The sequence below is a fragment of the Dermacentor andersoni genome, chromosome 5 (assembly GCF_023375885.2).
Source record: "Dermacentor andersoni chromosome 5, qqDerAnde1_hic_scaffold, whole genome shotgun sequence".
In the NCBI taxonomy this organism is placed as follows: domain Eukaryota; kingdom Metazoa; phylum Arthropoda; class Arachnida; order Ixodida; family Ixodidae; genus Dermacentor; species Dermacentor andersoni.
Window position 1 is genome coordinate 129,052,527 of NC_092818.1, and position 17,155 is coordinate 129,069,681.

A 17,155-nucleotide genomic window follows, 5' to 3' on the forward strand; every position below is an offset into this window, starting at 1 on the left:
GTTCGATTCCACTTCGAATATTCGCCTACGCCTAGTAACATAAAAAAATGAACGCCGCAGAAAGGCTACCGATATAAGCGCCGCCGTAGGTACTGTATAGGGAACGAGTTTCCGCCATCAGCAGAAGTGTAATAGAAGTAATAATGTGTCGCGGAACTATACAGTATGCAAATGAACGAGGCAAACGAGTTTGGCTAATGTAACACACACAATATAAGTTAAGAACTTGCACAATGGACGTGGTACGTAATGCAGATTCATATTAAAGTATAGCGTATTGACAACTCGTAGAAAGGAGCAGACACGTATTAGCAATGTGGAAGAAATTTTACCGAGGGAACTGAGACATACGAATGCTAACACACGAGTCTGCCAGAACATAACTCTGCATGAAACTATCACTACATAGTGCCTTCCGAGATGCAGTTTATGGGTACGCGTGTGTAGGCCTTTCAACGTCCTGTCTTTTTGTGTTGTTGTTTGGGCAGTTAGGAACTTCCAAAGATGTCACAGAGTCACAGAAAAAAAAAAGCAAATTTAACGTTAAGGAAAACGGAGTGCTATTTATGTTATTTTCGTTCAAATTTGAAATAATTTAGAAGAAAAAAAAGAAGAATATGATAATTTATCATGCATCGCAAATTTGTCATGAATGCTCTTTACGTTGCACTTCCGCATTCTAGTTGTCAATGTGACACATTTGGCAAAATTTTATACGTAGCAATTGAATCATATGCGAACAAGCTCTTCATTCTTTGATTAGCTGCATGCCAAATTTGCGCATAATTTTTTTCACGATTCTCACGGACCATGAACATTTGCCCACTGACATCTACAGTACTACATATGTACAACTCTTGCAAGCCTACCGTGGGAGCGTTGGGTATCATTCATTCGCGCTCTTGACCACTCGCGTAAAGCGGGCGTGGTCGCTTTGGACGAATGGCGTGCTGCCTTCATTTGGGTTCCTCTAGCCCTACGGGATTATCAACGAAAAACTGATAATGACTGCCACGCAACCAAATTACGCTAGAGTTACTGTATGTGCTACCAAATGACATTTTGTAGCATATACAGTAACTCTAGCGCGTTTCAGGTATGCAACAACATGTGGGCGCTGCGTAACTTAATGCGACAATTTTACATGTGAGAGAGGCAAGAGAAAGGAGGTAACTTTCATCATCACTCATCTTACAGTACTCAGCAGGGAATTCGCTCGTTCAAAACCGATTAGTTGGTTCGTGCTTTGTCTATTACTTTGTGTTAACACATTTCTACATTGCGTTTCATCTTCAATAGCTCAAAATAACCCGCGCTAGAAAAACAAGTCTTCGCCAAAGGATGGCGCCACTAGTACAATCCGTATGCGTTTGCTCTTTTTCCTCCTCTCTGAAACGGATACAGCGGATGCTACTCAAAGGCATGGTTTCCGCTGCGGGATCGTGCGATCGCCTTTCCGAACCGTGCTCAATTTGATTACTGCCGTTCGCAAGAGCGGCGTCAATTGCTTCTGGGACGCTTGGCAACACCCACAATGAGGCTTTCACACGTAAGTCGACTGTTTCTAGTCGTGCGAACGACGAATACGAAGTTAGCGAAACTTTTAAAACTTTTTTGCGTAACTGTGCCGGACGCATGATTCAACGTTGTTTGCTTCATTCACTTCAGGCGTGGTTCCTTTTCATCGCTCATTGGGCATCCGCTGCGTCGGTGAGTATATGGGCGTGTAGTTTGTGAGCACTACGTTATTCACTTGCGTTTCTTAGCGATTTTCTCACGAACGTGCTTCGTACTCGTTAGAGACGTCTGCCCTTCTGTCTCAAACATATGTCGCTTTGGTGCCACAATGAGGGAAGCACTTAATTTTGGTTTTATTCCCTTGGTACAGGTGCCGGTTAAGGATGACTTCTCAGGTAAACACTCAATTTTCCTTCCTTTGTTTGCCTTGCGAGCTGTTAAAAATGTCTTGCCTGTTACGTTGGTTTCTTCAGTCGCATGAGCAAAGTTGCCGCCGTTTAGAATGAGTTCATCCGCTTTGCCGCCTCTCAGACAGTCAGCTGGATATCTGCGCCGCTGTGATCTGCCGGCCCGGACGAGTGTGCCGGATATTGGACAACGGCCTAGCGTCATGCCAATGTGTTCAGCACTGCCCATCCCACTACAAGCCCGTATGCGGCACCAACGGACTGACGTACGACAACCACTGCCTACTTCACAAAGATGCATGCGTGTGGCAGAAACACATATCCATCAAGCACAAGGGAGTCTGCAAAAAATGTGAGCATTTCAAGTCACGCACGAACTTGTAAGATGTTGCAGTCCTATGTTTCGCCCCGTATGAAGAATAAAGGTGTTCTCTAGCAGGAACTTTTTAAATGAAATGATTATTCACCTAACATTGTTAATTGAAAAGTAATTAATGCCAGAGTTGGAAACAAGTGCTCGTCCTGTAATGCAGTCCTGTAATATCAACCTAGCCTGTTGAAGCCAATACAAACAAAGCAAGCAGGTACTTTTTCCAAGAAAAACTATTGACATCATAGGCAATGCTTTAGAGTTATCACACTGTTACCAAACTTGGTGTCTGTCCTGCAAAGCATATTTTCAAACTTTTTCCTTCTAGCCAAAGTCAAGCAGCCTCATCACAAGTATCACCAGAAACCAGGTAACATTCTTGAATCATCAGCCTATTTAATTTTTCTCAATTTATTCCTGCCTACATCAAAAAATGATCTGAGTGGAATGCATGAAAATGAATAACTTCACATTTGAAAGAAAAATAATCTTTATATATGAACACCTCAAATAGAGAATATAATCAAAAATTCAACAGAACCCATCTCATGAGGACTTGATGGTAGTGCGGCTTGGTAATGCCTACATTGAATCAGTATAGCAACACAACATATTGCCTCCGTCGAAATGTGTTATGAAGCATGTACTGCAGCGGGACTCCTCTTTCGCGCTTACCTAAGAGCACTCTGCACCCTCTAGCACTGTTGCTGCAAAGCCTATACATGGCCTCAGAAATGCATGGCACACCAGTGCGGATTAATGCTTGAAAACACGGTCACTTGGCAACCAGGCTCCTCTCTTGTGCTTCTTTGTGGAAATGTTGCGCCATCTAGTGGTGCTACAGAGAAGTTCAAGCAGGGCCTTCAAGATGTGAAGCATGGCCCATCGTTGCCTGCAAACGTTGAGAATTGTTCTCTCACTTGCTGCACACCCAATAGCACATACCCAGTGCATTCATGGCCCAGCTCACTAAAGCATTGGCATCACAGACATTCATTGAAAAGTGGCACATAACCAGTGCATTTGGGGTGCAGCCAGCTAACACGTCAGGTTGCTGTCCTTGAGGAGCACCTGTGACCCAGTGCTTCAAGTTGGCATTAAAGATTTTATTCGAACAGTGGTACCTACCCTGTCCTGCATCTACTGTGACCCATGTCGGCACGAGAGGTTCATTGAAGAACAGCGCATATGTACACATTGCCACATACTCAGTGACCAAAGTTGTTCCGACAGTTGGTTTCGAACCCTGTTTCCTCAGCACAACAGCTTGATGTCCTGCCTGTTCGACCTTGAGCTACCCCATGACTCAGGTAGGCGGGAATATGGTTGGAAACAAACATGCATAGATAGCTAGATAGATACTTGGTCCCTGGAAAGGCCGTGTGGTGCCCAAAGAATGCCAATGCATTAATATAATGTTACATCAGATTAGTCTATCGTAGCTAAATACATCTGTTCTTAAAGACGCCCTGAACCACTTTTTATCGAAGTGGAGAAAGGCATTTGAAGTGAAAATAGGCTGTTTGAGAAATACTTTGCGTCAAGAAGTACTTCAATGTGTTCAGCAGAGGCAGAGTTATTGGCAGTCAAACACGGCCTCCGCTGTGCTCCCGTTCCTTCTTCGATGCCTTGCACTGTGAAGGCTACAGCGGAGTGGGGCGTGCCCACATTGCTCAGCCTTCAAAATGTCACCGTGGCGTGCAGTTCATATTTTATTTTGGATGTTAACATAAATAGTATGACATATTGGTGCCTACGATGTGATAAATGCAAGCCAAACACTGTTGTCCTCAGCGAGCCGCAGTGTGCATAGCCAGTGGACTTGTCGGAGCACTCCGTGGCGGCTGCGGCTTTTATGCTACGTAACAGACCGTATTATGAAATAAAGCATTCAGAAGAGAATGAGGAGCAGGATTCTGCTGAAAAGAGAGTGTTTGGGGTGATTTCGAACTATGCTTGTGATCTCCATGCACTGCATACGACAGCAACACTTGGCTGAGATGTTCAGAGCAGCGTGTACTACCCATAGAATATTTTATTTCACCAAGCCCCAGGGGTGGTTCAGGGCCCCTTTAAATTGTATCAGTTGTGGTGGTGTAGCGGCTTTGGCTTTGTTCTGCTAAGGCTGAGTGCGTGGGATCAAATCCCAGCCATGATGGCTGCATTTTGATGGGGGCGATGTGCGAAAATACCCATGTACCGTGCATTAATTCGTAGTCCCCCACTACGGTGTGCCTCGTAACCTTATCGTGGTTTCAGCACGAATCTCACAATTTATTTCGTTTTTGAATTATGAAAATGCGATGTTGTAGTGGATGATAAATGGCATTTCCATCTTTTGGTTTTGCATGGGTTGAATGAATTATAAGAAACATTAAATTTATTCTTGTCAGCACACAATGGCAGAATAAGCAGTTTGCCATGCAGTACAGCTTGGTAATTTTCTGTAAGCAAGATAGGTTGGAGGTTTATCATGTGGTCCAAATGACACCAAGTCATTTTTCTTAGTCTATGTTTATCTGATATGTTCATATTTAAAATGAATAAAACATGCGAAGCGTGTTAGATATCTTTCTCTTATAAGAATTCCAACACTCTTTTCCCAAATAAAGATGTCGTACTTATGAATCAACAACAGCTTTATCAGAAAGTAACCTATCTGATCTATAGAGGAGGTATGCATGTAGTGCACCGTCACTGAATCTGAAGGATGCCATCTTTTCTCGTTTTAGTTGTTTGCTTCCAGCATGAAAGGGATCGCATTCGAAGGCACTTTGTGGAACTTCTGGAATCTAAGGTAAGTAGTTGTGCTACCCGAGCAGTGACATTAGTAGTGGCTACTTTTGTTGATTGCTGCCATGCATTGCTTATACACTTCCACCAAAAAATCCAATCAAAGCGCTGGCAATGTTGGTGCTATTCTTTGTTCTTTATATCTGCACCCTATGCCTTCTGTCTCCGGGTGCTTTAATAATTAAAAAGGAAAAAGCATGCTTCATTGCCTCACGTAAGAACATCACACAAATTTTCGGCCCTTTTGAGTTGGTTACTTAAAAACTTATCTTTTGACCTCTGGTGTAGTGGTGTATTCTTGACTTAATCCATTAAAACTATGCGTGTGCACATGCTCATAATAGTGTTTATTTTGTTGTTCATCATAACTTTCCTTCTTTAAGTGTGGTCATAACAAGAACTTAGCTAACCTCATTCTTAGCAGTTGACTAAGTGCACATACCTGAGTGTCTGAGCAAATAACCTGCTCACATTTAAAATACTAGACGTAATAGTTCTGCGGAAACCTGCAAGGTGGAGAGAAGTAATTAAGCGAAAATGACATCCACCCAATCGTAGCAATTGCTACAAAGGATATAAAGTACTCGTAACTCGTTGTGTTTCAATCAAATATTGTACCATATTCCACTGCCAAGGAATACATTTGATTGTGCTGCCATTTTTTTCCATGTCTTTATGCATGTTCTCTTAATATGTTGTACTCTATTTTAATGCTTTGTTTGTTCCAACTAGGTTTCACATGACAGGCGCTACCCTAGGGTTGTGGACGACGTTTTTGACAGCTGTGACCATGATGCTGATGATTTCCTGAGCACACACGAGCTTTCAAAGTGTGTGCGGCGAAACAACACAATGTTCCATTCATGGCTGAAACACAGAGGGGAACTGGCAGCGTAAGTCAATTCCCTTTATTTAGAACTTTAATTCTTGCACAGCTGCCATGATTAACACTACTAAGAACACTCTGGTGATAACAGTTAATCCATTCTTGTGTGCATTTCAACGCGATAGCGTTAAGGAGCCCATGTCGCAGAAAATCCGGCGTCCCGAATCCGGTCTTGGATGTTGCCTCGGCAAAAAGAATTTCGAACCAAATTCTGAACCACGCATACCCAACCACTTCTCTACCACCAAAGTTGCTCATAACTTGTCTTTCATTCTGTGCAAAGCTATTCCTCGGAATTTTTAGAGTGGCAGCCCACAAACAAGTGTAATGTAAAAAAGCACCGACGGCGCATGTCTGTGTTAGCTCTTCTCAGACTGAACTATTAAAAGTGCGAAACAATAACAGTAGATTGACCCACCCAAAAGGCCACGTTTCTACAAGAAAGCTCGCCTTCGTGCATAGTGTTCGCAGCAAGCATTTCCCGGTAAACGTTACGGTTACATAAGCTGCAGTTGCATGAAAGCAGTAAGGGTCTTCGAATGCTATCGCATTCCACTCTTAAAGGTGAAGCTTAAAGGGACACTAAAGAGAAAAATTTCATCTGGATCAGTAAATTGCCTCTCTACTACACCAAAAACACCACTCTTACCACGATAAGACGCTTGGTAAACCACAAAAAGCGCAAGAACAAAAGACTGGTGGCGACGCCCCTTGAAGTTCCCACACCTGGTCGCCGTGATGTCATGGATTTTTATGGCATCTTCTAGGGCCTACTTAATTATATAGCCATACAGATTGACTACATTGTGTTCTAAAGGAACCAAATATTCAACATGGCAAGTTTCGGGAACCTTTACTCAGCCGACGCGACCCAAATGCAAAAACATACTTTGGAATCCCTGATGTCACATTGACGTACCGGCGTCAAGGTTTTGGCGCGAAATTCAAATACTGATACTTCGACCTTCATTTTCTCGTCTAATAGTGAAACTATTATGTTGAAATGACTGCCTGCAGTGTTCTCAAACAATGCTTTATTAGTCTAAACTGATTTGTTGTTTCGTTTTAGTGTCCCTTTAAGCGTCCTCCAAATTTTGTTTTGGTAACGTGAATGTAATTGTGCATCTGAGTGAAAAAAGAACGAGAAGGAAGGGGGTTAATTGTGAGGCCCAATAATTATTAATCATAGTATAAGAAGCCAATACACAGACACCAAGGACAAGACAAGGGAAATTACTTGTACTTACTAATTGAATTAAAGAAAGGATAAATTAATAAAAATGAAAGTGTATGAAAAAACAACTTGCCGCAGGTGGGAAACAATCCCCCGCCTTTGCATTACGTGTGCGACGCTCTACCAATTGAGCTACCGCCGCGCCGTTCTTCCCGTCCTCTTTCTGGGGTATTTATGTGTTATTACCAGAACTAACCCTGGGAGTGTTAGCCAGCGCCTCCACTTGCAAACCTTGGCAGTGGATGTGGAACATCCTTTTTGCCGCAGGCGACACGAGTGCGTGATCTTTTTGAGTGAAGGCAACTGGTCAATAAACCCACACGAGCTACCTGCAGGCATTAATTTTGCCAGATTCGAGACCCTCGTTACGTAATGAAGGAGAAGAAAGGGGGTTCCCAGAGGGGCCTGATATTTATTAGTCATAGTATAAGAAGCCGATACGAAGACACCTAGGACAACATAAAGGAAATTACTTGTACTTACTAATTAAAGTGGATGAAAAAGACACCTTGCTGTAGGTGGGGAACGATCCCATGTCTTCGCATTACGCATGCCATGCTCTACCACTTGGGCTACTGCGGCGCCGTTCTCCCATCTACTTTCCGAGGTATTTATGTGTTGCTACTAGAACTAATTCTGGGCGTGTTAGTCAGAACCACCGCTCACAAACGTTAACGATGGATGTGGAACATCCTTTCCAAAGTGCGTTTATTGTGGTCACAATTTATTTGCTGGCTGTTTGCATGGCCGTCTGCATCATGTATGTAGGTTTAAGTGGTAGACTTCAGAGGTGCAGCAGAGAGGCCCAGTCGCTGTGTGTCACGTGTGGCCATTTACAAATTATCAGGTAAAGCCAATGCTATGCGGTACCAAGATTACATACATAATGTAATAGAGTTGCTGGGACTACGATTTCTCGCATTAGTTCTCGCTGCAGCTTTTCTGCCTGTCAGACATGTCAGCGTAAACTGAAATGCAAACAAGTCTAAAGCAACTAGCACATGTTGTTGTTTCCTTGTTCACCTGTGTTCGTAACAATGATCACATTCATGTTACAAATCACACATTCGGGACTACAAGATATTTATAAATTGCCCAAAGAGAGATTTACATCACAGTGCCATAGAGTTAGATGTAAGAGATGCTCATTACTGCTTGCTTTTCATACATTATGCTGATGGCACTTTGAGTGGCATTAAGATTCCTGCAGCAATCATTGAATCAGAAAGGGTTTGTGTGCTATACTGTGCCTGATGATGTAAACAATATCAGTACCAATATATCGTTTAATTAACATCTTGTGTTGGGCTGCTGAGCACGCGGTCGCAGGATTGAATCCCTGCCACGGCAGCTGCATTTCGATAGGGGCGAAATGCGAAAACACCCATGTGCTTAGATTTAGGTGCACGTTAAAGAACCCCAGGTGGTCAAAATTTCCAGAGTGCTCCACTACGGCGTGCCTCATAATCAAAGTGGTTTTGGCACGTAAAACCCCATAATTTAATTTTTTTAAAATTAAAATCTTAATATATTGTTAATACTTTGGTATGTAGTAAGAATTAAGCATTTGTGCTAGTTTTCGCCTGTTGATGTGGGCGATATATGCACATCTACATCATATGTATAGGCCATTAACACGCACACCCATCTGGAACTTTTGTCTAAAGTTTGCCAGAGGCTCCTTTTTTGTTTATAATACTTTAGCACTTAACATTTTTTATGGATGTCATACTTAGTGTAACTGCACGTTTTGGTTTGAGTAGAGGGTTAATGTGCGTTCATCTAAAATGAAATATTAAAATTATTAAAAGATAGATCCTTTCATTATAGAAAAAAAAAGAAACACTTTAGCTTCAGAATCGCTAAAGACATGCATTTCCTTTTCTTTTTTTTTTTTTCCTACAGAACCCTCTGTGTTGATGCCATGGTGGAGGTTGCAGACAAGAACTCAGATTGGTTGCTTTCTCGACGAGAGTTTCAGGGCTTCATGCGGCCATCTTATCACCCACCTATCAAAAGTAAGCGTTTCCTACGAAACGAACGTGTGACTCTACACTTCTAGGTTGTCTTAAGTTTTGAACATGCCAATTCTAGTTCTCATTGAGAGCGCTTGTGTCAATCAGCCCAGCTGTGATGCACTGTGCAGTTCTGTATTTCCTAGTAATAATAGGCCATGTAGTTCATTATTGAAAACCTGTCCGAGGTTTCTCAAAGCAACTCACTCACCCATAATTGCCTTTCCTGCACCATCAATTGAGATGACACTTTGCTTTCTATTTGATGCTTGATGACGGATGCCTGCCACGAAACATTACAGAATTTGCTCTGCAGCAGTGGCTTGGTAAAGTGAAATAATTTGTAGAGACAGAAAATTTCTCATGCATTAATTGAATGTAAAGTTACCACCTCAAATGAGATGTGCCAGCCATTATGCTGTTCCCCTTGTTTTGTTAGAAAGCTTCACAGCTACTGATAGTACCCACTGCGATAGCTCGGTTGGTATGGCTTTGAATTGCTGAGCCGAATGCCACAGGTTCGATCCCCGTTACGATGGCCGCATTCCGATGGGGTCTGAACGCAAAGATACTAATATACCATGCATTAGGTACTTGTTGCAGAACACCAGGTAGCCAAAGCAACCTGGAGCCCCCCGCTACTACAGGCACATTCCCTCTCCAAAAATTTGTGTAACAGGGATACCTGGCATAAAATAATGTGCGACAACACCCACCTGCCCTGCCCTCCTGCCCCGGCCAAGTGGGTGCCCCTTACCGCCAAAAGAATACCTGGCTGCAAGCACCAAATTTGCAAGACTTCTCTTCTTCTCAGCCAACTGTCGTTGCTGATATCCTCAGACGGAAAGTGTGCACGAAGCCCCTTTCTAACGTAAAAGGACCCAATATTCATTCCCTGCCTATAAGCAAGGCACTTTTCAGGTCATTGGGCAACATCTAACTACAGTCACCGAGCGTTGCAAATGCCGAATGTCTCAAATTCATGTCATACCGTAGCTAAAGCGGTAATCCAAAAATTAAATGCATCGTCAAGTGCACTATATACCCGTCGTAATCTCTGGGATGCAAACAATACAAAGAAAATTTTCGTAGCTTGAACTTTCTTTATTTTCACAAAGCCTGTAGAAAATACTAGTTGACGTTGCACATATGAGCACCTCGTCGATCCCGTCGCTAAACAATGATTGCCAGTCTCCTGCTGATGCAACTAGATGGCACCACATGTCAGTGCTAGAAAACATTGTCGTGAATGTGTGACAATGGGCACTTGAGCCACAAAGCATTGCCAAGGCATAGGCTGCATTTAATGAAGGGACATATTCTCAGAAAGTCACTTTCTGCAATATAATTTTCAGTGCTGGCTTACTGGCTAGTTGGGTAAAACTGAATGAGCTGATTGGCTAGTTGAGCTCTGTCAGGCGAATGAGATAGTATTTACAAAAGTGATCGTGTGAGAATGCATCCCCAGTATGCAGTGAATTCGCGACAACTGGCATTGGAGGGTTAAGACACTCCTGTTGAAGTTGCATTCAGTTTACTCACCAGATTTCTTGATGACGCATTGACAATAGCATCGAATACCATTTCTGGCTTCTCCTGTGAAGCTGCATGGCACTAAAGAGGCTTATATGTGCCGTATGCATTTCAGTGCAAGATTGTGATTTTAGGTGTGGGCAGTACGTGCAAAAATGATACCAAGCAAAAGTGTGCAATAGCTAAGCTGCACTGTTAGCTTTGAAGCAACATTTGATGTGTTTGAGGCAAAAGCAAGACATTCGAGTTGCAAGTCCCAAATATAGCGGCTTTACAATAGACTCAGTACCGAATACACAAAGATTTAGCGCTTATTTGCTCTTCTAAACTAATATCTTGTTTGAATTTACTTACAAAAATGTTTTGTCTGGCCATGCAGTTCTAGGTTGTGGCTGTTGCACTGTGACATAGTTCTGCTATTCTTGCAATATTTCGGCATAGTCGCAAAAAAATTCATGGTCCTGTTTGCCGCGGGAGTCTATATTAAATGATATTTTAATTAGTGCTATCACATTCTATTACTCTATTACAGCAACGTTTTTATGAATTTCTGCAGGTTGCCCCTTGGAAGACCACTACTATAAGGACGGAGATGAAATAATGATTGATTGCAGCAATTGGTATGTAAATCTTGACCAAGGAGAGCTGCACATCAACTGTATGCATGCATTGCCTACTTGCGTGAGGCTTAAATACAGACCAGTACAGTAGACTTCCAGCTGCCCTAGGAAGATCTTTATGCAATAACCATAGCTCACAGTGTTTGATACAGTAGTTGTGCTATTCTAATGCCCGCCTTTCTTTTTTCCCATGAAAATTGGACCGGAAATTGCCTGCGCGGTGCAATCGGGCACCAAAGCTGCCTTCGAGGCATTTGTAAGCTTTACCTCATAACAAATACCGTATGTACTGTGGCAAAGCTGACTTTAGGGAACCAGCCGCCATTGTGAAACACATTGAAGAACCTTGCCCATTTTTCTTGCTAAAGAATGGAGCGCAAGTTAGATTTCCACTTTGCTTAGGAGCTTTAACGTTACTTCTACATTAGTTTTCTACTCTGGACACATAGAAAGCGGACGCACATTTGATTTGGGTGCATGTTAGACTTGGGCAGGTGCTGCCAAATGAATTTGAGAGTTTGGGTGGTTTTTTCGTGCACCTTGTTTAATTGGACACGCCGGGTAGTTCGAGCAATTTCGTCGTGCCCGTCAAGGCCGCTAACAGAAGTCGACTGTATTTAGACTGTTTAGGTTGTTTATTAGCAATACAACAAGCACAGGCAACAATTTCTTTTTATTGATCACTTTCAGAAATACATTCAGTCAGTGGTGGAATGTGAAACCACTTTCCATCAGAAATTTAATGCATCTTGTGATGTTGCAGGAGATCTTGGTAGCATTGATGCAACGAATAAACCTCCAGACGATCTTCTTTCTCCGTAATGGTACTTCTCATGCTTAGCATAGTATGGGCAATGTTGCACTTACCAGAGCTTACCACTTACCAGAGCTTACCACTTACCAGGCATCGTGACGTTCACATGTACTAGAAAACCATCGGAGCAGTTGAGTGTCATGTCTAAGAACCCTCTGGTAAAAGGGTAAACATTGTTGAACCATGTTTATCAAGCACAACTACTGCCTTGCCATCGCCTCAGTTTGCACAGCATGTGGCCATTACCTGTCTGCCTATGGAGTACCTGTTGTGGCAACAGTTCTGGTTTTTGTGCTTGTGAATGGAATTTGTGCGCACTGACACTTGTATGATTTGAAGGAAAGGATTCATGGCTTTGAGGGAAAGTGGCAGCGTGGACTTTTTACCAGGCATACTTATTACATATTCACTCTAAAGCTGTTTCGATGCAGAACTTGTATAGCAGGCACACTTACCGTGCTTTTGTGAACACAAATTAGTAACAGTTTACAACTTATATGCTTGCACAACAGTCCACAGAGAAAGCAATTCATTCTGAATTTCAGTAGTCTCATGTCCTACCGAATGATGCTTGCCTGTGCATTTTGGTTGAGTAAAAGGCTTGCAGTCTGCTCATTACATTACAAATTATGATTTATCGAATTAGACATGCGTCTTTTTTTATTCCTTGCAATACGTAAAATGCCTTTTAGGAATGTTGGCTATACATTTGGTGAAACGGGAACTCGGCAGATACAAGTGCAGTATAGGTAGCGGTCTGGTAGAATGTCTGGCCATTACTTCTGAGAGAATTGATGCGTGTTGTCATGTCTGCAGCTCCGTAATTACGCTAAAACACTCTGTAATTTAACTCTGCAGTTGCGCTACAACAATTCTGAGATTGATGGCATAACTTCACACTTGTCAAAATTAGTGCAGTATACAATGCAGCCCGCAAATACTAAAATGTTGACAGTAAGTTAAAAAAGCCACTTGCATTTCTGAGGTGTCTAAAACTGGAACCTACCAATGCTGATTTCAGGAAAGATAAGACTTTCCATGTTCAATAAGGTGATGGCTCATATTGGTCATTAGTGCATCTTCTCTGATGCAATTCCTATAGCTGTCATCATGTCATCAAACTCTACATATGTGCACCAAGGCACTTGGGCTGGCATATTGTGAAGGTTCCTTTAGCTTTTCTTCAATCTTTTCCTGTGATCTACTTGCAACTGGCCGATATTCGTGATAACATAGGTGGAGCATTACTTTGACCACTGACGAAGCATGAAATCGAAAAGTTGTGGGATAGAATCATTACACTGGATGTTTCGTGCTTGAACTATGTTTTGTACTGTCTTTAACTCCAACCCCATGCCTTGCACTGACTGACTTACCGAATGTTCTGGATTGCCTTGTAAAACCAAGCTCCTTCATTCCATGCAAAAATTGTAGTGTCTGCGCTGGCGGCAACTGGTCCTGTGCTAGTTTTCCATGTGAATTGAAGGCACCCAAGCACAAGAAAGGTGAGACCATACGCACAATTCCTTGGTTTGCTAGAAAACAATGTGTAAAGTGTTCCTTCTGCCTGTATATTTTTGCCATTGACAAGTGCTCACACTTTAGTCAATAGAGTTTGTGTGCCGCAGCTTGTGGGGTTCCTGTCCCTTTACATTCACAAGTGTGAGCCGATTATACTCCTTTTTCATGACAGAATTTAATGTGATTTGTGTGTGAGGACATTTGATCCATCAAATGATATTTGACAGGAATGCTCATTTTGCATATGATAGCAATGATTGCATAATTAAGACCAAAAAAATGTCAGGAAGTGTGCAAAGCATTCTTATTATTGCTTCTATTCAATGAGTTTACTCCTAGCGCTTTGTTACACTATTGAACCTCGTTATAACAAGGTCGCATCGGCCACAAACGTACCTTCATTACACAGGAGAACCTCGTTGATACGTTCCTGTTGCATACGTTTTCCCAGCGCCAATGTTCACAATCGAGAACACAAAAAAAAAATGCCCAATAAAGTTGCACTTATTTTTTACTGGTTCGTACGTTTACCAACGGCACCAAATTGTGATCAATATGTTTTCCGGCCACTAGGTCCCATGCATACATAAAATGCACGAGGCGCACGCGATCGCGAACAGTATATAGCTGCCCTCCGTGGCAGCTTCACCGCAGTACTCACTCACCCACCTGACGTGAAAGCGCCGGTGCGCACTCAGTTTCTCATTTCGGTACCAAAAAATCTTCTCCAAGGCCATTGCACATGGCAGTCACAGCTATCACAGCCAATCCTACTGCGATAAGCATCTTCGCCTATCTGTTTCACAGCGCGTGGTGCTGTTGGAAGCGTAGCACGTGCTTTTAATAGGCGCTAACCAAAACGCACTGCCGTTTCCTGCTGCAGACTGCGATTGTATACGCTTTTCGGCTGCAGGATACCATATGAACAAGAAAACAATCGCAAACAGTATATAGCCGCCTGTCTCACGTGAAAATGACAGTGTGCACAGTTTCTTATTCCGGTGCCAGCAAATCCCCGCCCAGGTCGTCACATGCTGCACTCACAGCTATCGCCGCCAAACCTATTGCGATAAGCATCTTCACTTATCTCTTTTACAGTGCATGGTGCGTAGTGCCATTGGTGCCATACTGGACGCTTTTGTAAGCGATAATCCAAATGCGCCACCATTCCCTGCTGCAGGTGGCATGTGGCGTCGCCCACCAGCTTGAGTTCATTTCGGTTTCCCGTCGTTTTTAAACACCACGCAATAGGAAAAAAACAATATGCATCTCGGGCCACCGGAACACCACCTGCTCAATGCACATCGGTGTCTCCTGCCGCAACGATCTATGCAACACTTTGCGTTATGTAGATTTCAACAATGACTGAGTCTGCCTATTTCTTTAGTTACTTCGGATCATATGTTTTTCTTGCTGTTTTTCCGAAAACGTATGAACGAGGTTGTACTGTATTCAGTATTCATTGTGAGCATGCACACAAATATTGGCAGAAAAAGAATCTCGATCAAGTCTATGCAAAAGAAACGCAAGCATGGTGCCTCCAACAAGCCAGTAAAGGGTCTCCTGTGGATTTCGATGACCCGTTGACATCTTGCTGTGCCAATATGAGGCATAGGAACTACAATACACGGTACATATACACACTCTCCCCAGCTGTGAATACACAGCCACGCGATTGCTGTTGTCGCGTGGAATCGGCATGTTGGCTTGCCAACTGCAGTCCAGCCAAGGCGTCTGTCGTCAAACTTTTCAGTCGTGGAGGGGAGCACATGTGGATCCATACTCCATTACTGTAGCACTGTTTAGCTTGTGCGTTTGATCTCGTGCTCGATCACAAATAAGGTCTGCGAGTGCGACCATATAAACATACATGCTGCCAACGGACTTTTCGAACGCTGAGAGAACCATAAGTGGATCCATACTCTGCTATTACAGCTGTTAATCTAGCCTGTGTGCCTGATTTCATGCTATGAGTGCGAACATATTGGCAGTGAGCTTCCTGCAACAACTCGTCACCGGCCACTCTGCCAGCCACACTGCTTATTCCATTATGCCTAACCAGCATTGTGTTACGAGTATGCCACCAAAGTTGCGGTTTCATGTTAGTCAACATGATGGCAACATTGTTCACGGCCGCCATGTTTATGGCATCACACTGCTGGTCATGCCTGAAACACTATGTGACGTGCGAAATTTAGCTTATAGCTGTTATACATTGGTGCTAGGGGTAAAGTGCCTTAGGAATGGTGCAAGTCACAAGTATTGGGTGTGTGAAAAAATTTGGTTAGTGACTGTGTTTGACACAGTCACTAACCAAATTTCCGGTTGGTAGCAATTGTTCTGGTAGCAATTTTTGCTACCAGAACATATATTTTGAGTGATGTGTGAACAAAAATAATTTGCTTCACTAAAACCGATACCATGTTGGATCCCGCATTCTTAATTTCGTTGTCAGGAGAGACAAGGAGGTTGACTAATAGCGTGAGAATGCACCATTCAAATAAAGCACAACTAGTCAAATTAATATTTAGTTCGTTATACCTGTTATATTAACGTTCAACTGTATTAATTTAAATATTTTACTTTGTTATCAGTAAGCAAGTGATAGTTATCCATATAATAACTACAAACAATGCTCAAGCTAGCTATGGTCAGTTGTGAACAGCATGACCAAATTTGACACAACAAATTTAATATCAATGGGTAGAGCTTTTTTTGAAGAAATAAATTTATCACATCAAATATTTTAGCATTATAATTTGCATGTTGTAGATGAAAAATAATTGTGTACTTGCTTGTTGCTGCTTTTGTAGAGAATATGCTATCACATTTGAACTACGTTTGAATGAGTTCAGAACTCATTCAAATGTTCATATGTAATGACATTAAATTTCTAATATTAGCAGCAGGCTAATGACATTGACAAACATGATGGATATTGGCCTGCTGTTCGCACAAACCTTGCAAGTCCTTTAATTTGCACTTTCGTGAAAGTGGCAAGACGGGAAGACTTTTCTGTTTTTTGGCATGTCTTAGATTACATGATACAAGCTGCATATTCATATATTTATGCATTTGTTTTTTGCAGGGCACCATCACAAGAAAAATAACAATATCTCAGATTAAATGTATATGCAATGTTTATTGTGAATCTGCCACTGATCAACTAGCAGCAAAAACGTGCATGATGTACATTTCAATCAGCGTTATGTTTGAGGAAAATATGACCGTTAACATTTTTTGGACAGCTTGTATAACATTTATATTGTTGAATAAATACTCTAAAAGAAGTATATCGTGTGTTTGACTCTCTTGCATGAACTTGCAGCAGCATGGTACCAACACAAATTAAATGCAATTGTGCAAAAGGAATCCCAACACCTCATAAGCATGATTACTTGATTGTGATACCAGTACTGCATAACATTCTGTTCTTAGCATTCA

The 17,155-nt window shown here is 42.3% G+C and overlaps 1 protein-coding gene across 1 annotated transcript; it reads left to right on the forward strand.

Moving 5' to 3' along the window:
• The first annotated feature begins 1,396 nt into the window (after positions 1-1,396).
• On the forward strand, positions 1,397-17,004 carry LOC126531142 (follistatin-related protein 1). Its single transcript, XM_050178559.3, has 11 exons — positions 1,397-1,549; positions 1,669-1,710; positions 1,889-1,913; positions 2,050-2,277; positions 2,624-2,665; positions 5,028-5,092; positions 5,821-5,981; positions 9,114-9,226; positions 11,313-11,376; positions 13,625-13,695; positions 16,800-17,004. Exons 1-11 carry the CDS (start codon positions 1,535-1,537, stop codon positions 16,835-16,837), a joined length of 864 nt encoding a protein of 287 aa, XP_050034516.1. The 5' UTR covers positions 1,397-1,534; the 3' UTR covers positions 16,838-17,004.
• Positions 17,005-17,155: the final 151 nt, after the last annotated feature.

Coding starts and splice junctions, on each gene's coding strand:
- LOC126531142 (XM_050178559.3), top strand. Junction 1,711..1,888: donor ATTGGGCATCCGCTGCGTCG/GTGAGTATATGG, acceptor CCCTTGGTACAG/GTGCCGGTTAAGGATGACTT. Junction 5,093..5,820: donor TGGAACTTCTGGAATCTAAG/GTAAGTAGTTGT, acceptor TGTTCCAACTAG/GTTTCACATGACAGGCGCTA.